Source organism: Poecilia reticulata, chromosome 11, assembly GCF_904066995.2.
Source record: "Poecilia reticulata chromosome 11, P_reticulata-male-v2, whole genome shotgun sequence".
Lineage (NCBI taxonomy): Eukaryota > Metazoa > Chordata > Actinopteri > Cyprinodontiformes > Poeciliidae > Poecilia > Poecilia reticulata.
Genome location: NC_088840.1, coordinates 24,664,138 through 24,686,641, shown reverse-complemented (window position 1 = coordinate 24,686,641; position 22,504 = coordinate 24,664,138). Strand labels below are relative to the sequence as shown.

The 22,504-nt window shown below is 36.8% G+C and overlaps 1 protein-coding gene across 3 annotated transcripts in view; it reads right to left on the bottom strand.

Moving 5' to 3' along the window:
- Window positions 1-19,514, bottom strand: part of carmil1 (capping protein regulator and myosin 1 linker 1) — a 30,869-nt gene extending 11,355 nt beyond the window's left edge. The window contains exons 1-15 of one of the 3 annotated variants that reach the window (XM_081612416.1): window positions 19,293-19,514; window positions 19,092-19,185; window positions 15,279-15,376; window positions 10,107-10,157; window positions 4,645-4,704; window positions 3,853-3,974; window positions 3,203-3,300; window positions 2,984-3,054; window positions 2,534-2,607; window positions 2,376-2,451; window positions 2,173-2,261; window positions 1,888-1,982; window positions 460-546; window positions 284-387; window positions 123-200 (exon numbers count right to left, since the gene is read on the bottom strand). In XM_081612416.1, coding sequence (XP_081468542.1) covers window positions 123-200; window positions 284-387; window positions 460-546; window positions 1,888-1,982; window positions 2,173-2,261; window positions 2,376-2,451; window positions 2,534-2,607; window positions 2,984-3,054; window positions 3,203-3,300; window positions 3,853-3,974; window positions 4,645-4,704; window positions 10,107-10,157; window positions 15,279-15,376; window positions 19,092-19,128 — 1,140 coding nt within the window. In that variant the 5' untranslated portion in view covers window positions 19,129-19,185; window positions 19,293-19,514. Of the gene's footprint in view, window positions 1-122; window positions 201-283; window positions 388-459; window positions 547-1,887; window positions 1,983-2,172; window positions 2,262-2,375; window positions 2,452-2,533; window positions 2,608-2,983; window positions 3,055-3,202; window positions 3,305-3,852; window positions 3,975-4,644; window positions 4,705-10,106; window positions 10,158-15,278; window positions 15,377-19,091 lie in introns of those variants that run through there. The other 2 variants (XM_008422638.3, XM_008422639.3) reach the window with 2 other exon arrangements.
- Between the last annotated feature and the right edge of the window lie 2,990 nt (window positions 19,515-22,504).

Genomic DNA, 22,504 nt, shown 5'->3' with positions numbered 1-22,504 from the left:
AAGTAAAATAGAGCAAAATCATAGATGTAAATCAGTGCATGTATGATATGACCACAAAACTCCAAAAGAAGCTCAATAAAAGGATGTCTCGATTCGTAAGTAGCTATCTGAGCGGTTTTTACCAGCTCCAGGGAACAATCACTGTTTGACAGATCCAGAGTTTCAAGACAGTTTGGGTGACTCAGGAAATTGTGCAAATTCTGCAAAGACAACACAGAGAACCACATTAAGTATAGAGGAGAGAACAGTAAAGCTTGACAGGAGAGGACATGGTGTTGCATACCTGAAGGTCATCTCCTCTCAGGGAGTTCCCCGACAGGTCGAGGTGTGTGAGGGTGGAGGCGATGATGGGGTTGGCGCACAGTGCCTGACAGAGGCTGTTTACACCTGCAATACAAACTTGTTCTTAAAAAACAAGCTTGAGAACAGGAAAGTACTATTTTTTTGTTTTCTACTCACCTTTGGGAGTCATGGAGGTCTTTGAGAGATTCAAGTTCTTTAGGCCCATGGGCAGTTTGGCTAGCTGAGAGCTCAGAGCATAGACACCTGAAAGAAAGATTCAGACACCGGATTGTTTGCATTTAGAAAGTGAATTATGAATTTCAGGAAGTATCCTTGAAATTCACAGGTTTTTCTTATTTTGTTATTTTTTCTGTATCTACAGTTTTGTGAGAGTACTTAATCTTGTACTTTTATTTTGCCTTCATCTTCTTTTAATAAACAATGGCATAGTGGAATCTTCTGCGTCAGCTCAGTTCAGTTCTTTATATCCCCTTGAGGCACTTTACAAGACAAAGTGGGTCAAATTTGTATCAAATTACACAGAAATATCTAATCAAATAAGTGAAACTCACACCAGTTAAACTCAATCATATAAAGAGATTTACATGTGGTTACATCAAGGCCAATTTGAATGATCTGAAAACAGCACCTTGAAGATTAAAGTCATGTCAACAGAATAACAAAATAACATGCTCAGCTCATGATGTTCAGAATACACCAGAATGGACCGTTTTCTTCTCATCACTAGTTACTGTTGCATCTATTTAGAGCAGTGGTTCTTAACCTGGGTTCGATCGAACCCCAGGGGTTCGGTGAGTCGGTCTCAGGGGTTCGGTGGAGCCTCTGCCACGGAGGTAAAGACACACTTGTGTAAAGTCGTGATGACGCCCCGCTTTGCCATCACTTGCTGCAGAGGATCACGTTACATTGCTTAGCCAATCAGAGCTGCGGAGGAGCTCTGATTGAAGGAGCTCCACTCTCAGCATGAATTTGAACTTTTATCTTTAATTACTTCAGCAAAGTTCACAGTTTTTACCAAATTCTATAGTCTAAATCTGCTCCTTAGTCGCATCTTTTCGTGGTTGGTAGTGTCTCTAGTGGTGTGGGGGTGGTAACACAGCTAATATAATTACATTACTAAATCAGAATACCGCAAAGTATTTTGTGTGTGTGTGCGTGTGTGTGGGGGGGGGCTTGGAATAAGAAAGGTTCGGTGAATGCGCATATGCAACTGGGGGGTTCGGTACATCAAAAAAGGTTAAGAACCACTGATTTAGAGAGAAAAATCTAATGATAGTATTAACATCTTGAAAACTTTGCATGCTAAATGTCTGCTTATAAAATGTTGAAATTTTAAATCTAATTGTGGTGTAAAATACAAAGGAACTCTTCCTAATAACATAAAAAAATGTATCATTCTTTCAGGATTCTTATTTTTCCGCTCAATTTCACAATACGTTTCCGACTGCTGAACTCTAATTAGTCAAATAGGAAGTGTCTACGTTTCAATGATAAATAGATAACCCCTACTCTCATGCCCTACCCTGTACAAACAGTAAAAAACATTGTTTGAGATGTGTAGGTGTGTGTGTGGGTGGTTGTAACCTTTGTCCTCTAGGGAGTTGTTGCTCAGATTGAGTGTGTGCAGCGTGCAGGACGGGTTATGTGACAGAGCACCTGCAAGTTTCTGAGCAAAATCACTGAGGAAGAGACGTAGCAGAAACAGAATGTCAGAATCACAGACTGACTTTAACACCTGTGAGCAGAAAACCTGACTGGATGCAGCAACTCGACAAGCTCGGCTAATAAGACCTCATAAATTATAAATCACTGTCTTAATCAAAATTGTTGTGTTAAAAGTAGCTTATTTTTGAACAATGGTAATCTGACCTTTTCAGTCCAGCATTGTCCAGAACCAATTCTTCTAGTCGACTGGATCGGGCAACAACTCTGAGGATCTGGTCACACACATCTGTAGGCTGGAAGACAGAAACACCAAACACAATGAGGGGAAAAAGTACATGTTATTTAAACAATAAAATAGGAATATTTAAGCTACAAGTAAAATGTAAAACAGAACTTCAAGATGTTACCAGTTTGTAGTCTTTGGTTGATAGCTTGGTGAACCACTGGTTGTATTCCAGAACTGCGATGATTGCCACAAGATCCCTGCAGGACAAATATAAGAAAGTTCAAATAAATATCTATGTGTGAATGTGATGGCAATTGAGATCAGATCAGAGTTTAAAACCTGTTCTCCAGATGAACAAAGTCCTGCAGATTCAGCTCTCTAGTGTCCTGACTTAAATAGATTGTGTCAACATCCTGCAAAATGTAGAAACAACATGTGAGATAAAAAAGAACAAAATACATTGTAAAGATTTAATATTGTCATAAAAGCAAAAAAGGTAATAATAAAAAGAAAATAGCATCAAGCAGAAGCAGCTTCAGAATATGTGCAGAGTCTGCAGGAGTAATTGTTTCAGTTTGAAACGGGTAAAACAAAATACATATATTTAACAGATAAAAAACAGGAAAAAAGAACAAAAAAATAAAAGCCCATAAAATGCAGAAGAAAAAAAAAACAAATACAGAGAAATACCAAGATAAACATTATTAAAACAATGTGGTCAAGAAAGGAAATTAAAAAGTTAAAATGTTAAAAAAAACAAGTAAAGGAAGACAGTTTCTCCATACTGACCCACTGGACCTCCTCTCTGTATGGCAGACCCAAGCTGTCACACACACACCAGTACTGATGAGAAAAGCCACCTGGAGGAGAAATCACAGCAATGTGACAGTGATCAAAAAAACAAACATTCATTGAAATCTGCCTGGACTGTTTATTTAGTTACTTATTTTATTTTTTTCTTATTCTTGTCTTTTTTATTTAATTTCTTTTTTAATTAAATGTATTTACCACAGGGTCCTAAGTCAGCTGAACACTGTTCGTTCCAGACGGCCTGCAGGGCTGTTAACCTCTCTGGAGGTTTCAAATTCAACTTCCTCATCATCTTCCTTCCTTACAGAGAGATACAGGAGGAAATTGGAAAAATGTACCAAAACATATGAGAAATCAAGACATGAAGAGCCAAATACATTCTCTTAAACAGATAAAGTGTTTTAATAGATAACATTACATTACATATACATTTTTACAATAAATTTCTCATGTACTGTTATTTTATTCTTAAAATTCTGTAGAGTTAAGGTTGTTTTCTAGAGTTTTTGCTCTAATGGTAATGCTTAATGGTAAATTAATGGTAGATTAATATAACCATTAATTTACTGTAAAATAAACTGAAATAACATCTCGGTGTTTAAAAATCAACTGACGTGTTAGTTGGAGCATTAAATATTTTGGTTACATGAAATACAATTCCAAATAAAATCTTTTTTTTTTTTTTACAAAGCACTGTTGATAAAATATTGGTAGGTAGTTATTAGATTGTTGATACCGATAAAATCTAAGCTCCTTAAATTTGAACCAAATGTATGATTTTATTCCTTATTTCTGTCTGAACATTTGATCCTGTCAAAGTCTGAGGTATGCTCCTTGGTGGTACCTACACAGGTGAGCTGGCAGGACAGATCCGGTGAAGACAGTAGCCGATCTGAGCAATCACCTCATCCACCTCCTCCACCGAGTCCAACCGGAAGCTCCAAGGCCCGCGTTCATGCTCCAAAACCAACTGCAGGGGGCGACACACACAAAGAAACACGGCACAGTGTTACTTCATCTCACCGTTGTGTTACAAAGAAGAGAATTAGCTGCTTCATACTTAAGATTTTGTGACATACAGATACGTCAATAAGAGGCAGGGTTATGGACATGAGTTTAGACTTGACAGAAGCAGCCTAATGGAAACATGTTTTGTGCACTTTTAGGATTTCCTTTGATGAAATGTGTGGGTTTCTGTGTGTACTAAGCTTGCAACCTATCTATCCATCCATTTTCTTGACACCCTTGTCCCTCAGTGGGGTCGGGAGGGTTGCTGGTGCACATCTCCAGCTAACGTTCCGGGCGAGAGGCGGGGTCACCCTGGACAGGTCGCCAGTCTGTCGCAGGGCAACACAGAGACACACAGGACACACAACCAGGCACACACACACACACACACACACACACCTAGGGGCAATTTAGACAGACCAATTAACCTGACAGTCATGTTTTTGGACTGTGGGAGGAAACCGGAGTTTCATGTACATGGCTAAAGTAAAATGTCCTACCTCATATCATATCAGGTGTGTGGTCACATAAAATGAAAACACAATGCATCACTTTCAGGCTTTTGTCAATGTCATAAATATAATTTAAATCATTAACCACTCTGATGGTAAAATAGTTTGTTGTACTTGTACCTGAGTGGGCTTGTTGCTGCTGATTCCCTGAATATCCAAGTAGTTGAAAGACTGCTCAACCTGAGATAAACAAGAGAATACTAAATGTATCATTTCATTAGTCACATTAAATTAATTGCGCTCTTTCCAAGATTTGACAAAAAAAAGAAAGAAAATTGGTGTTTTTGTCTCATACATCTAAAAAAAAAGAAACAGCATCTCAAAATGTGGATGAATAACAAAAAAAACAAATCAACTTCACAGACTGGATGTCCATCAAAATAACTACAAGTTGTAGAGCTGTAAATGCTGTGGTAAATGTCAAAGCAGAGTGTGTTCCACAATAACCCAAAAACATAAATATCCATTTTTTGATCCTTTGCTTCTGAGTCACTTATTTACTTTATGGAGTCTTGGTTTAACAGATCAACGCACAAGTGAGAATCTACAAGGAAAGTTGACATGAGGTGCATTATTCTGAGTAACTGAGGCTGAAGTTATATTTCAGACCCAAAACAATAGGTAGGAAGCCTAAAGTTGGGTCTGGTTTGCACATCTGATATGAGATACATCCTAAATAAAGATTTGCATTCTGAAAATCTTTCTTTGATCTGAGCTATATTATGATCTCTAAGACTATACTGTATTTCCAACTTTGTGGTAACAAGTCAGGGCAGGCAGTTTCCTGCTTCAATGCAGCAATGCCACCATGCACAAAGGCAGCTCCAGGATAACAGATTTTACAGAACATCTCTTGCTCTGCCAAAATCACTGATAGGAGTTGGTGTGCCGGCTGACAGCCAGACGACTTCACTGCTGGACCTCGCTCGCACTTGTGGCTGAAGTGGAGCAACATCTGGTGCAGAAGCCTGAGGCCAGGGGAATGGAGGCTGCTGTAAACACATTTAAACCCTGACTGGTATGAGCCACTCAGTTACATTCAGCTTAAATGTTCAAGTGTGTTTAGATTACCAGGAAGAATCTGGTATGAAGACTAGAAGCTTTGGTAAATACCCTTATGTCTCACCAAGCTCCAGCTCGTTTTGGAAAAAAGCGTGGAAAAATTCCACATACTACTCATTTTTAACCTTTAAATCTGCAACTTAAAATCATAAAATTCACACCTGGCTTTTTCTGTGCAGAACAGAAGCACCTGCGTGTCTGACTGCATGATTCGTATTTTCCAGGCTCAAATTGAAACAGAATCTTACAGTAAAAGGAGCAGATTAATAATCAAAAACAAGACTATGGTTGAAAAAAAAAATCTTCCAATCAAAACAAAAGCTGCAAACAATGTGCAGAGCAAATGTCTGGGGGAAAAGTCAGACCCTGAGTTTCATTTTCCTATGAATTCAGGGGAGAAATGTGCTGTCTGCCAAAGAGAGCAGGTGTAGTGCAATAAAAAGGTGGAAGAAACAAGAGTGGAAAAGGAAGAGAAACACCAGAACTTATTATAAAATCTGACAAATAACAGAGACACAAAATGTCTATTCTAGCGTGACACTGAAAGGGAATACCAGAGAAATAGATTAAAAAAACTGAGCGAGAATGAAACAGGAAGAGGCAAAGAGGCAGTGCCCACTCTGCTCTGTTTGCCAGCTGTTAAATTCCTCCATTGTCTCTTTTTTTCTCTCTCCCTCTGCTGGGACAGTACACACTCAGGAACAAACCACTCTCTGTTTCACTCTCACACACACAAAGTTAGACAAACCACTAACCCACTCTGGAACAACAGATCAGGGGTCAGCTGGCAAATCTCGACATCTCTGATTTGCACATTCTGTTTATAGGTTATTTACACACACTGATGTTTTTCAGCTGGGTCCCTTAACTGGTTTATCATACAGCATTTTTAGAGAGGTGTGGGGGGAGTGTTTTTTTTTTTTTTCACAAGTACTCACGAGCAATCAAGGTCTTAACAGAAGGAAACAGGAGTCAGCCTGATCTCAGTTTGAAAAAGCAGGTAGAAAACCCATGGGGAAGTCAAAATAACAACTTCTCAAAACTAAATAAAAGTAAGAGAGAATAAAAAACAATCTGAACTAAAAGAAAATATCCAAGCTGTTTATTTGAATCCTATATTTTTACATACTGGTTCTTATGCACGATAATCTTTGACCATTTTGTAAGCTAACCATCTCTTTGACAAATAAAAATATGAAAGTGTAACATAAATTTGCATTTCTGTCCATTCATTTGGATGTCCTATGAAAATGATAAAAAATGTACTGCAGAATCTAATGAGTAAAAACAACTATCTTAGTAATAAAGATGTTGTTTTGTGCAGGTCTCAAATGTTAAGGAACAATTTTGAAAAAACACTATGAAGAAGAGCAAAGAGCAGACATGAATAGCAGCCAAGAGGCCAAGGGTAGCTCTGAAGGAGTTGCAGAGATCCACAGCTCAGGTGGAATAATCTATTAACAACACAACTGTTTGTAATGGGCACCGCTAATCAAATGGCAAAAATAAAGCCATTGTCTAAATAATGATAATAACTTTTGGTTTCCATGCAAAACTCAATGTTTGGCAGAAAAACAGTAAAACAACCAGAAATCCAACATCATCATAACGAAACTTAGCACTGGCAGCTAAGCTTGAGTAATTTGTCAAAGGAGAATAGGCAGAAATTAATCTAATTGTGAGAAGACTCAGATTCATTCTGCAAAAGACTTTACTGGCAGAAAAATGTTAACCTTCAAATTATTCACTAAGAGGGGATGATTGCACAAGCAAACCATTTTATTTTATTAGTTGAACATTTAAAAATGTATATCCTTCACCTTTCACTTTACAACCATTTGGACTATCTCATAAAATTACAATAAAACAAAAGTTTTTGACTAAAGTGTAACAAAATGTCAAAAGCTCAAAGAGAGGTCAGGGGCTTTGTATTCTCCCATTTATATCCATACTATATTGATTACTGGTCAATCATTGCTGAGGACAAAAGACACACTACCACGTGGTAGTGAAATGGAATAATATGGTCAAGAACATCTGAAGAAATACCAGTTTTGTCTCATTTTTCAATCTCTTCTCATCTTAATCTGTCTGAGAATCCACATGATCTGCCAAGACAAGCCTGATTCACACAGACTCCACCCGGCAAACCACAGGAGCAAAAGATCTGATCCCAGAGTCTCGGTGCCAGACACCACGCAGGGCACGCCTAGAAGTCCCACGTCCATTCCATAACGGGTCAGAGTTGGGATTAAAGACCCGAGCACAAGCATATTTTAATGTTACACTAGTGTTTAAATGCTTTCTGCTAATGGGTAACAGGGCTGAAACTATTAATTGGATGAATCAGTTATAGAAATAAATGTAAACTGAGAATTGATTAAATGGAGAATATACTCAAAGAAGGCAATTTTGCTGAAACAACATCATACTCAGAGCAGTAAGCCAAACAAATACAGAGTCTATACATTTTGCATTTAATCTTATAAAACATTGTAAATATATTCTACCCAAGTCTCTGCAAATGTGATAGTTTTAGCTTCACCTGGTTCAAATTCTATAAAGAATCTATTTACACATGTTTGCAGGAGGTGCCAATACTTTTAGGGGGAACTGTGCATCTGTTGGTCTGCAATGGATGTTATCAGGTCGCTGGTTCTCTTAATCTTTCTATTACAAACATGCTAAAAAGATTCATTTGTGCACTGCTGTTGTACTTTTGAAGTATAAGTATTAAAGTCACAGAGGCATGGGTTGAACTCAACCCACAACTGCTTAGAATAAAAATAAAAACGTAACTTATGATCCTTCATAATGATTAAAATCTCATGATCTTTTGTTCCATGAAAATGACAGTCCAAATCCAATCCCAACCAGCTGACATCCTTCCTGAGTTTAAATTTGAGTTTGTTTCTGCATCAGACTTTCCAAACTATTTATAAAATTGTTGAGCTTGATTCACATGAACATTAGTAATAACCTTCCCTGCTAAAAAAAGAAAAAAAAAGTTACAAGTAGAATAGAGCAGACTGGAGGGCTGAGAACAAGGAAACAGTGCAAGTAATTTACTAACAAGACTAAACTATGACTTTGACTTCCCTTGTAATAAATCAACAATGTAATTAATGGCTTGTAATTTTTAGAACTATTTATCAAATCCAAATAGGGAAGTTCACCACATCAGGTTTCAGAATATAATAGTTTTGCTTTTGAGATTTCTAAACATTTATTTGTAGTTTTGTCTTCTACATTTTCAAAATATGAATGTAGGTCATGTCTTTTGTGTTTTTTGTCTTTTTTTTTTAAAAAAGTAAAAATATACTGTTTAGACAGTTATTTTAATTTTATGAGAGAAAAGATTCTGTTAGATCCTGCAAATATTATTACTTTTCTTAACTCTTAAAGTCATCCCACAGTGTTTTTCTCTCTATATAAGCTCTGCCCTTCGGGTTTGAACTTTTCTTCCTGTCACTGTTTTCCTTTCCCACAGGCTGTGTTCTCACAGCTGCATGGTGGGTAAGACTATCAAATATCTCCATATGGAGGGACCTGTCTTCATCTGGCAACAGGGACAAAGAGACTCAACATGAGAGAAAAGGAGACTGAAAGGGAAAAAGAGACCAGATCATTTAAAAAATGTTCAGATAAACAGAGATCAGAAAAGAGGAAGTGGAAAAGAATTATGATTTAATATAGCGCTATACAGTTTGGTGCATGCAGTGGAACTTGTAATGCAATATTGTTATTTTTAAGAATAAGGAACCATCATCTTTTTAGCAAGTTCAGATTTTAAAGTGGCTGAGTTTTCTCAATGTCATAGTGTGCAGACATATTTATTTTGAGGTAGTCTGATGGTTGGACATTCATGTCATTTATATTTGAATTTAATGGTCTGAACAGATGAAAATGCCTTCACACATTCTTAAATTGTACCAGAGATGGTATTGTGCAAATCCACAATTTTCTTCCTGATTTTTTCTTTTGTGATTTCTTCAGATTTTTTTATGAAGTCATATAAGGACACAATATATTTGCAATGTTACATCCATAGGTGTGACTCCATTTAAGTCTCATGTGTTTTATATAGTGTGGCTTGTTTTTTTTGTTTATTTGGATCCCCATTAACCATGTCTTTGACTTCCCGGAGTCCACATGACACATACAACATGTATTACAAAAACAGCTACACAAACATAACATAATAACATAACATAATATAGCCATATGGTTTCAACTGTTTATTTGTAGAACAAATTATTTAAACTAAATAATTTAAACTTTATACAAATAAAGCCATTCTGCAGTTTAACCAGCTGCTTTGTCGCCCACCTGTTGATGTTTTGCAGGTACCATATGTAGGTACCTACAACAGCTCAGCATGTCAGTACGACACAATGAATAAATTTATAAATACTGCAGAGAAAGAAAAAAATAAAACCATTAACTTAAACCTATTCCAAACCATACTATGTGGATTTATTAAAATAAGTTCTCATACATGTAGAGAGAGTTCAGCTAACCTTGGAAGGGACCCGTGCCGTCAGCAGATAGGCTCGATGTGACGCCAACGCCTGCAGAAAGACACAGAGATGTTCAATACGAGGAGAGGAGTTTGGTTTACCATTGTTAGAAATTAGTTTTAATGTTCTACAATTAGATCATGGCAAAATAAAACTACATTCCATCATCATTTAAGGAATATCTACAACAAATAAAAAAATAAAAAACAAGACTGTAAGACATTATAATAATGTCCTATGCTTTAAACTACGGCTTAAAAAAAGCTGAAAGTTGAAATGTGTATTGTTTTATCCGATGCACATTTACGAGTTCTTACACATTTGCAAAGGCTAAGGTCAGAGGAAAAGTGAAGAAAATGTCAACCGAAATAAAAGGACAGAAAATAAATCTGCTCACTTTCAGCCCACACATAGTCAGATAATTCCCTCCTAAGGTTACATACCAACACGTTAGCATTTTTCCCTTCGCAGAGAGCTGCAAAGTGTGTTGGCCTCTTAAGAGGGTTTTTAACGGAGTGTGATAATGATATATATTATCTGAAACTATGTGTTTAACCACAGAGTGAGTGCATATTGTGGCTTTCCACTCAGCAAACACTACGAAGTTTCATGCTGACAAAATTAGCAACTTATTTTTACCCAAAATGTCTGACATTTTCCTTGAATTATTTTTGAATTGTGCAAGTTAATAGCTGTTGTGACATTTTCTCTGTAATGATGTTGAAAGAAAATGATAGGGGGGGAATCCATGCTAAGTCGGCCATGGCTGACAGGAGGCTAAGCCAGCTGTGGCATTTACAGTAACCCATTGTGTAGCTGAGTGAGGTCTCTCCAGGTCACATCTGCTTAAGTCCAGCTTCCAGCAAATAAGATAGTGATTCCTCAGACAGGCAGAGTTTCAGATAATGGCCTGTAATAGTGGTTCGCCTCGAGAAGTCTGAAAATATCTGCATTCAGGTGTTTTGCAGATAAGAGAATATTACTGTTGAGAGTTTGGAGTCCAATGAATTCAAGCTGTCAGACCAAATAGTAGGACAGGGAGAGTGAGGGCTAGAACTCACAGAAATCAAAGCCTCGAGTCTGTTTTGTTAAAGAAAGGCTAACAAAAATCCCAAAAACAAAATAACTAAAAACTAAAAGTGTCATTTTAAAGGCATTTAAAAACCTCTTTATTTGGTTTTAAACTAGATTAACTGTTATCTTTTAAATCACCCATGCTTCAGACTTCCTGAACGTCTCAGAGTTTTTCCAAAGGACAACAACAAATTTTTCCATTGATGTTCATTACAATCCTTCTCTCTACCTTCAGAGTAACCTTAACTTTACCTTGACACTGGCAAAAAAAATCATTTGAGCTTTGAAATGTTCTCAAATAAAAATACACATCGTTTTGTTTAAGTATAACACAGCAAATTGTTCATAATTGCAAATCACAAAGTTGTATGTGATTCCTGCACCAACACTTTGCTAGTAAATTACAGCAGGTAATCTCAAAAGATACAAATCTTTGTTAAAAATTGCATACGTGTGTGATGCATAAAAGACTAACAAAGATTTTTTTATTTAACCTTTAACAAAGATTTTTTTAGAAACACTTCTAGGACTTAACTTCAACATTTAGGCTTTATTGCTGGCTGTCAGTGACTTTGCAACATCTTGACTTTGCAATATTTCAACACTCTGCTAAATTCATGAGAAGGGGAGGACATCACTTGTCCACAGCCCTCTTTAAGTAACTCCACAGATTTCTGGGCAGATTTTGTTCTTAACTCTCATTAGGCACTTCAAAAACTTCAATTTTAGTCCTGCAAAGTAATTCCTGTACTGGATAGAGATGAACCTTCTGTTTCTCCTAAGCTCTTCAGAAAACTCCTGAAAGTCAAAGTGGTTTTTTGGAGGTTTTCTTTAAAAGAAAAAGCTCCTGTCTTACATGTCTTCTCCTTAGCCCAGACATTGTTGCAAACAGAACACAACCAATACTTAGTAGAAAAGTATGCAGTGTTGCCACTTGGCTGCCTCCCTAAACAGCTTCTGTTTTGTCCATTCATCAGTTTTAGAGAAACATTTCTTCTGCTTTTAAGGCTTGTATATTAGAACATTAACAAAACTAATTTCAAATGCAATCAGAAAATTCCCAAAGATGCATGAAGTACTGTAAAAGGTCCTGGATGGATGCTCTGACTGGATTGATAAAACACAGTTGACCAACACCCACGGCGGAAATAGCTCTCCAATTTATCACTGAATGTGGAAAGTTGGCACTGGACCTCAAGTAACTTTCATTTTGTTGCTTTTTACTCTCCATGTAGACTGTGGGAAGTTGGTTTTCAAGTTAAATTCAAGTGTAACTTATTTTAAAAGATGACTTGGCCACTGAGTAACAGTTTGTTCATTTCTCTTCAAATAAGCTTTTAATTTCTCCTTGGTTTAGGAATGACTCAACTAGGAAAGTGACACTTTAATAAGTTTAATTCATCTTGACATTATACTATCAAAAATACTCAAAGTAAGTGTGATGCCCTTTTCCATATATTGCAGCACATTTATTGAAAGCTTTCTCCTGACTGATACTTTAAATGACATCCTTTTGTAATCTCTGCAAACTGCTTCTAAAAGATACAAAGAAGCAAATGGCAAGAAAAGAATACATGGAATTCATTTTTTTTGAAACCCAGATCCCAAAATACACAAAGATGAACAATATGTTCAAAATAATTGTATACAATGTTCTTCTCAGTTGAAGCACAAGAGTCTATTAAAAGGCCTGCTCAGGCAGCTGAACTTTATTTCAGTTTCAACAGTCACTATAATATATGGTAGGGGTGAATTAAGAAAAAAAGGTGGTGGTTTAAGGTTGTTCACATTTAAAGGACAAGGTTACTGCATCTCTTTAGGTTTTATATTCTCTCCACTAGTAATAGAAATATTAGTTACACTGGTTTACTGTTTTCTCCTCAGGTCAGTTGTGCACCTGGAAAACAGTGTTGCTTAGCATAATCTTTTTTTTAACATTGGAGAAATATTGCACTGTTAACAGTGGTGGAGCCTTTCGAGAAGCAGAACATATTCTGTTACTGCTGAGCCATGATGCCTTTAGTAGCGAAATCTGATCATGACTGAGCATGCATCAGCATTTAGGGGAAAAAACACCTCACCATCACTGGTTTTACATTCCTCCAAATGAAGTGATACATTACTTTTCTGCGCTTGCCCCCATTGTTTCCTTGTCATTGATTTCCAACACTAAACAATTTATGTACTAATATATAATGCAACATTATAAGTGATTTAGTTTAATTGAATGCACTACTTCCTGGGTTTTTAATGCTAGAAGCTGCAGCTGTGGAATGTAGCATGAGTGTGTGTCCCAACATCCTGTGGCTCTGAGTGGGCTGCTCTAGTCAAGTCCTGACAGGAGCTGCAAAGCTTTGGTATGTGGACAATGAAATGATGTGCTAAAACTATCGGAACTTCAAAAATGAATTTTAATTGTACTTCAAAAGAAAATAAAAAATGGTGTAATTTATCAGATGCGTGCCTTATTTAAGTTTTGTGAAATATCCACATATTTCTAAAGAGACTGATCAACATGCCTGCAGCTACATGAAACCAAATATCCTGCCAAAATAGTACCCAGAATCCACCACTGTGGGACTCTCTGCTGTGCTCACTGAGTTCTAACAATCCTTAGAATCTGCAACTGAACAACCTTGAGAAGTCAGATAAGAATTGCACTTGAACACTCACTTTAATCCAAGTTTTCCTCTGTCTGTTTTTAGATTCATCTATGAAAGAATAATATGATTTAAGAAAAACACAGATCTTGGATCTGGAGTTCAGAAAGCAGCTGCAATAACTAAAAACCTCTGGACGAAATGTTTGACACCTTTGATCTGAAGCTGGCACAGGGATTCTGGACACAACTACTTTAATCAAAGCAAAGGAAGTCTTAATGGTGCTTTAATCAAAGTGTTGACGAGTTCTTTTCATGTTTCACTATGAGCATTACAATAACTTTTAAACAAAAACAGATAGAACCGTATTTGGCCTGAACTTCAATCAGCCACTGGAGTCTTTACTCCAAGCCAGTAATAATACCACTAGTAAGCTCAAACAGTTTGGTCACTAATGAAGTGCTGATCTGCCTCAGTTTGCCGTCTGTGAAAAATCAGAGAAGTTCTTTCAACAATTTAACAAGAAAAAAAAAACTTTGCGCATAAAAAGCTAAGGGTTAAATATATAAAGAACAAAACTGGCACATCATGGAGTCTCTGACCACAGCAATCTTAAACAAGTGGTCTCCAAACTTTTTGTCACATAGGAAAAAAAAAGTCACATCTAAGGTGCTCGTGGATAAAATAAATATAAGGAAACACAAAAAATAACACAAAAATTGGGTTGTGATTTTTATTTGGATTAATAAAATAGTCTAAATAATTTTTCCTAGGAAAGGGATGTGAAAATGATTATAGATCCAAAAATAGTTTTACATGTTTGCCATATTAAAAAACGGCATCAAATTTTCAAATGCTTTCAGTCTCAATTGAAAATAATAGGAAAAAAATGTGTCTATTCCATGTCTGTTATCTAGTTCAGATTTCATGATTCCAAATATTTCTGGTTTAAAAAAAATACTGATGATTAAATGCTTCCCAAACTGAAACAGACCTTTTATTTTAAAATCAAATAGGGATATTGAATGCAAACTTCAGCATTATTGGCCAGTCGCAGTTTAAGCCATCAAATGATGTTGTCTTTGTTCTTCCATATTAACCATCATCACATCATATAGTGCCATCCTGTTTTCACCCAATCTTACAATAAATAACTGAACTCAGTAAGAAGTACATCCCCTGAAGTGCACGGTTTGGTTTTAGCTTTTCCCTACACAAACTTGTGTTAATACATTTTATATTTGAAATAATTATTTTTTTATTTTATAAAACATAATAAGTATGTTTTATAATGGAGGAGAAATATTTAGCTGCTCCTGGTCATGCAGCAACATGCCCACACTAACAGGATGCACTGCTTTCTTTCGGTTTAGAATAACACACTACCAGGTAGAACAATGTACATGAAAAACTCATGATGCTCCAACATGCCATGTCTGAGTGTACTGACATCATGTACACAAGATTTACTACAGAAATCTGAGAGGCTCCCACTTACCAGAACTCTGTTCTCCACCTTGTCACCTTTGACCTCCAGCTGGACTTTACGCCTCAGGGCAAGTTTCACCCTTCGGCCCACCGCCTCCCGCACACTTTCTACAGCACACGGTAGAAAAGGGACAAGAAACCCCAAATTAACACAATGTCAGCCACAGGAAGGTCACATTACAACTAATTACACAATGGAGATGGGTGGAGGAGGGTGGAGGAGGGTGGATGTCACAGCCTGAAGCTCTGGTAGCTGGATATTCTTGTTGTATTTAACTCTGGCTGAGCCATAAAAGCATGCCTCAAGCTAATGGAGATATTTAAAGTGGAACCGATTTCCTCTTTAACCAAGATTCCAACATAAGATTTAATTTTATGATTTTATGACGTTTGTTTTTCTAAGCTTTTCATCTCTTTTCTCAGAGTGCAAACTTTTTATGATGTCATTCTTTATTCAGTTTTACTTCTGTTTGTTTTGCTGATCCCCGCTCTATCCCTCAAATGCTGCCATACTCAGATGCTTCCTATTTAAACAAAGGATCAATAATAAGCCTTTGGGGGATTTTTTTTATAAATAAAATAGTGTACTGAAACACAAAGCAGGTGCAGAGGCAAGAGGGTGTCTTTGTGGGCCAAAAATGACAGTGAGTTTTGCAGTGCAGACACACAGTCAGCAAATAAAGAGAGCAGGAATACATCCTCCTACATAGAGATCAGGAGGGCCAATTTCCTGTCTAATTTGATTTGTCTACTTGTTTAGATGTTTTATGTTTTAGAAACATAAAACACAGCTTTCATTCCAAAGAACCTGTGTTTCCAAGGAAATGGGTCCACAGAAAACTATTTTAACAATTCTTGAGTTGAGGTATGGAAGAGTGGAAAACTTTGTTTCTGACCCAACGGAAAAAAAGATCCGAGGACAGATGGGGACCAAGAGAGAGAGAGGGGGAGGGTAAAAATTGTATGCTGCATTAAAACTGTCAGCTAGAGAGCAACAGAGGAAGAATGAGAAAGATGATGCAGGAAAAAAGAGAAAATCAACAGACAAAGGCTGAAGAGGCAGACAAAATGTGGTATGGTTCAAGTGGAATGTGTGTTGCGAGTATAATGAGGCAGGAGAACTTGGGCCCGCCTTCATGACATCATGCCGAACTCCTCCTCTCCTAAGCCAGACACATGATGAGGTCATGTGGAGGATGAAAACATTACAGCATGAAGGAGCGTAGAGGCTGATCAGAAACACATGGGCATCTCTTCTAATATGAGGAGCCATGAATAGTTTATGACAACCTGTGAAAAAGTTCAGCGTTTTGCTCTCAAATGTATCAAGCTACTTCTCAAGAGAGTCAAATAATAAGAAACATTTTCAATTTTCTTAAGATTTAATATCCGGTAGCAGAATAACTCTGAGACCAATATGACGACCCAACCCAGGGTTGAAAACACAGAACATGGTGTTGAAGTGTTACTGACTGACTGGATTCAAGTCGAACCCATGCATAGAAAACATAATTTCCCATCAACAGTTGGTTAGTGTTATGGAATCAAAAGAGGGCAAAAAAAAGCTGATGTCAAGATCAACATACTCCTCCATGCACTGTACGGTTTACCCTTAACATTTGTCAAATGTCTGTTGACTACAGACCTTTGACAAATGGCTTTGACAAATTTACAACCATGAGGTTTAATCTACCTTTCTGGAATTTTATTTCATTGATCAAGAGAAAGCAGCAGCAAAAATAGATTCAACAAGGCACTTGTTTTTGGATTGCAGAAAATGCAAAACATCTGTCCAAATGTTGCATTTAAGCAGTCCTTTGAGTTTGTGACATATGGCGACAGTAATATCCCAATGAGGATTGCAATTTGATATACTGCGCAGCTATAGTGCAGATCAGAGCATGTGGCAGCATAGGTCATAGGGCAAAGATGATAGTGTAGAGATACACAAGAAAAAACTTGCAGCTGTAACTGCAGTGGAAATTGATTGCAGCACAAAGTATTGAGATCAGGGTGCAAAATACAAATCGCTCTTATGTCCTACTTTGGGTTGATCAATCAAATCCATTAAATAAGATCACAATAAGCTGCATTGAAGTTTGCTGTACTTAGTTGTATTATGTCAAATTTAAAAACCTTCAAGGGATAGAGGAGTATGGTGCACCAATTTAATCGGCCAACTGATTTATTAGCACCAATCTCTTTAATTTTGGGGGATCGGTGATTGGCCAATACCTACACATGAAGCTGATCTAATCTACCTCAGCAAAGGTCTAAAAATCAACCACTGTCCTCCTCTGCTCTCCCATGAGAGATAGATAGACTGGCCCACCAGGTCATGCTTATACGTTTGCAGTTTCTAATAGTCAACTATTGCCATCTCAGCGGTTTTCTTGCTATAGGCTATTTAACAACATTTCAGGTAAAAAATTTGGTATCGGCCAAAATCTGAATCGGAACATCATACTTCAAAAGATTGGCTGTCAACCAGAAAATAGGAGCACCCCTAAATAGGAGTATTGTTACAAGGCATTACTGTATGTAATGCTAGCATGTGGAAAGTTTCTGCAGTTTTCTGCCAAACTTGAGGAAAAACTGAAAGAAAAATATGCATATGTGAGAAGGATTTAGGTCTGTATACCAAGGCCTACTCTCTTCAATTCCCCTATTGTTTAAATGTTTTATTAGATCAGCATCGCAGCACAAAACTTATAAATCTGATGAGTTGCTTATGTCAGTTTTTAATTACTGATGATAAGCAGCGTCAGGCCATTCTGACCTATTCCACGGGTAACAAAAAGATCCATTCATCACTCCATCCTGAGAAATACAGTGTGAGATTGAGCTGTAGACAGCATAACAGACAGCACGGGGTCATGAGTCAGCTTCACAGATTTAGTTTCATAATAACCGCCATATGGATGAAATAGATGCATACACTGTATCCTAAGAGCATCTGGACACAAGGTTTCAACTTTGCAACTAGAATTACTTGCAAAACGTTGATATTTTAAAAGCATTTGTTTTATCCATCGAAATGGGTATTGATTTAGTATCTGTGTCACCTAGGAAGATTCATTCAACAAGAAGTGGGCTAAAACTGCAGATCCCAACAGCTTTACTCCAATGTTATGCAATTCTAAAGGTCAAACTCATGCTTAACTACTATTAAGAGGACGATGTTTGGGTTACTTTTTGCTGCAAATTTGCAATGATTTACTGTTCTTTTTGAGACTCAATCATCCAGGCTGTCTGTGTTGATAATATCTCACAATCCAAAGGAATTTCACAGGGCACACCCCTTTCCCAAAGCCCTGCTTCACTCCTTCTGATAAGGAAGTTGGAGAGGAGAAACTTTTAGGTAGCCAGCCAAACCCCCAGGGCATGAAAACAACTTTTCACTCAAAGGCAGAAAAAGTTGAGAAAAAAATGTGAAACAAGGATTTTTTTTTCTCTAGTTTATAATCCCACATCTGTTAAATGTAGTGTTATGATTTGTGTTTGTTAATTTGTGACACTAAACAGCATGCATATCCTATTTTGTTTTTCTCACTCTGTTTATCATGAGTTTCTGGTAACTGTTTTAAACCTAAAAGCATTTGGTTCTCATAAATACATCAGCAATTTATATTTATAGTTTAAGTTTTGATCAAGGGAAAATATTTAACTTTAGAACAAAGTAAAACTTTAAAGAGATTAGTTATTATTTTGTCAAAAAAAAATCTAACTCTTGGTGTTTTGGGTTAGAAAACTAACACAAAGACCCTCTCTCTAATTAAATGACGTTTAAGTGTGGCAGTGTGGCTCACGAAGTTCAACTCACCGAACAGCTCGTTGGAAATGTTTTTCTCCTCCGTCATGATTTCTTCTGTCGAGGTAAACACCGAACTTCAGGCCGGTGACGAAGGAAATAGAAGCTAGACGAAAGTAGAAGAAAAGTGGCCGAAGACGGACCTTCAACCAAAGGCGGCTGTAAACGGTGTTAGCCCCGTTTTCTTTGGTTACCTGTCGACACCCTGCTTACCTAATAACTGCTCCTGTCCGCTATCATCCCTGCAAAGACTGATACTCACAACGCAATTCACATTTGAATTACAACAGTGGGGAGAAGTTTAAAAGGGGCGAAGACGTACATGAAAGATGCTTTTCATATCAGACTTGTATGAGAAAGTGTCGACAGTCGGCGCGTGTACGAAAACAAATCACGCAGACACACTTCTACACTCTTGCAAACTTCACGGAGACCTCCTCTCTTTTCTTTTTCCGTCCACTCGGTTTGTTTACGCTGATAAGAATGGAAGAACAGGGACACCTGGCGGTCATTTCTGTGAATAACAAGACATTATGGAACAGAAAAGGCGGATCCTTTACTAACTGGGAAATTTCAAATTGAATGTATTTGGGGCCTTTTTTGTCAGAACTGTCAAAAATGTTATTTGTGGAAGGCTCATAGTCAGACACTAATTAACAATATATTAGAGTGCATATAGGTAAATTTTTTTAGATAATATTTCCTAGTATACTAAGTTTATTTCTACAATAATTTCTTTGCTCATGGTTTATAACTTTTAGATTTTTTATGTTCTTAAAATATACCTTTTTTGCTTTTTATGCTGTTCATTTATTTATTTGGTTTTTACCATAATTTTAAGGCAAAACCACAGAATTCTGTACAAAATATTGTGTAAATTATGGTGCTGTTTGTCTTTCTTGACCATCACCGTCCCAGTATATTTATTTGTAGATAAATGTGGGGCTGTTTAGTGGAACAGCAAGAAGAGTTTGAACATGACATGTTTGCATGTTTTTGTCAGTGCAGATATGGGTTCTCTGCTCCTGCTTCCTTCTGTGGTTCAAAAACATGCATGTTGAGAAATTAAGACGTGTGTGACATGCATGTTTGTTTGCACGGTTTTTGTGTTACCTTGTGATGGTGTGATGATCTGCCCAGGTTGTACCAACTGAACACCAGATGCAGACACCAGTTCATCGTATGAGACATATACATTTTGACAAATAATGTATGAATTACGTTTAGTCACTAGATGGAGAGAAAGTGCCTTGGATATTCCTTCAAAACTAGGTTCACTCCAACTGCACTTTGAGATTCAAATTTAGAGAAAAATGCTACTTAACTGAATGAAACTTCATTCAGTGAAAATTCACTCAGTTAAAGAAAAATAACTGAATGATGTATTTATTATTTATTTACTTCATTATTTATGCACCATTCTGTTTCATAAAATGGATGAATTTCTTTTAAACAAATTACAAGACAAAAAATAGATTATGTTTCTGTTATGCATTATCAGTGTTTCTTGAACATTTGCATTTCATATCCAACAGGACTGTCTGAAATGATTGTGTTCTCTTAAGCTTGGCAGAGTTTAGTGCAACACTGCTGCATACCCTGTGCCTATCCATTTGGTGTGTCTGACTGATTTTATCACTAGATGGCGACAAAGTGTTCAAAATGATCTGTGCTCATTGAACAGAGTTAAATCCAGCTTTGGGTTCATCAGTGCACTGACTCTTGAAGCAGTTTGGAACATAAAGTGTTACCGAAGTGTTTGCTGATGTTAAAAACTTCAATCTCATCTTTCACTGACATAACTAAAGTTAATGGTTTACATCCAGAATCAACAGAGATGTTTCCTTTGATTGTTTGTGGTTTAGTTCTATTGACTTGGCTAATGTTAAGTCTCTCAATACAAATATATTCACCTTCCTAAATAATGGAATAAATAATTTTTTGCCTAAATACATTTTTGCAAAAAAGAAAAACTGAAGGAAAAAAAGAAAAACAACCGCCTTTTTATTGCTGAAAAATGATTTGAAAAATACAAATCATGTTTATTTATTTCCTGTGACTCCTGACCTTAAAACTGTAAGGACGCTGAAAACCCAGACAGCAGAGTGCGTAGGAGCTTTAGTAGTCAAGGTCAGCTGAAGATAATAAAAATAGTGATTTCTTATGTTCTGACAAAAGCAAACAGCACTGAAGCAAAACTTCTGCTGCAGTCTGTCTGAAGCAACAAACAAGCATTTGATAGTAAATTGCTTCACATAAATACTAATTACAAGAGACAGAAAAGCTTTCGCATTATTATTAATTTTCTCTGAAAAACAAGGCTCAAATATGTAAACATATGTGAACAACAGCTAAAGATCACTGACGGGAAGTTCCATAGCTTACTGATGGGTTTTGTGTGTTTTTTACAAAATTTAGATTTTCAACATTTGGAACTCAAGATTATGTTGGGAAACATCCCTTTTTGACCATTGAAAGGTTTTTCTTTTTTCTTTCATTTTCATGTGTGTGACTGATTTCAGAATTATGATTTTGACTGGTTATTTCCATAACAGGATTTCTACAAACTTCCCTCCAGTTAGTAGGTACTGTTTCTCACAAATGACTCATCCTCATCACAGGTAATGCATTCTTGAATGACTCTTGAGTTACTGACAGCTTGGATGTTAACGAGCGTTCGAAAAGTAATCAATTGAATAATAGGAAGCACTTTTCAAGAGACCAGATGCATGGGTGCAACATTTCCTGTCCCTTCCAAGATATTTGCATTCAAATTACATAACACCAGTGGGTTGCTGTGTTGGACAGAAGAAACAATCCAACTGTGTTTCAGTCAAAGCTTTGATGCAGTCATTGCTGTGGCGCCTCTACGCTGTTTTCCTTACTGGAAAACTGCATAGCACTACCTTGTGACAGCATTCCCCAATTCTTCTCTACTTCCTGTAAGAAAAAAAAAGCCCATATTCAAAAAGGCTGGTTTGGAGGAAGACCTACGAAGCAACAAAGCACAGGATTCACTGCCTTGCAGAAGTGTCCCTGCCCCTGGGACTTTTTTATATTTTGTGTGATGGGATGCAGTCTGTTTTTCAAATAAATGACTTTGGAAAAAAGGTAAAAAAAAAAAAAAACCAAAACAAACAATAATTATGTTACAACCTTGCTGTGGGGACTTTCTGTAGACAATTGTAAGGTACCGTACGGAAGAGGATTAGGGCCACTGGAAAAAAATAAAAATAAAACAGTTCTGAGAAAAAAAGTCAGAATTCTGAGATTAAAGTCAGATTTTTGTTATTTTTTCCAGTGGCCCTTATCCTCTTCCGTAATACCTCATACATATAAGATAGAAAACAATTAGGCATATTCAGAAATTCTCCAGGGTTTTGGTTTCTTATGTTGCTTAGAGGTGGTAAATATTTAAACATTTG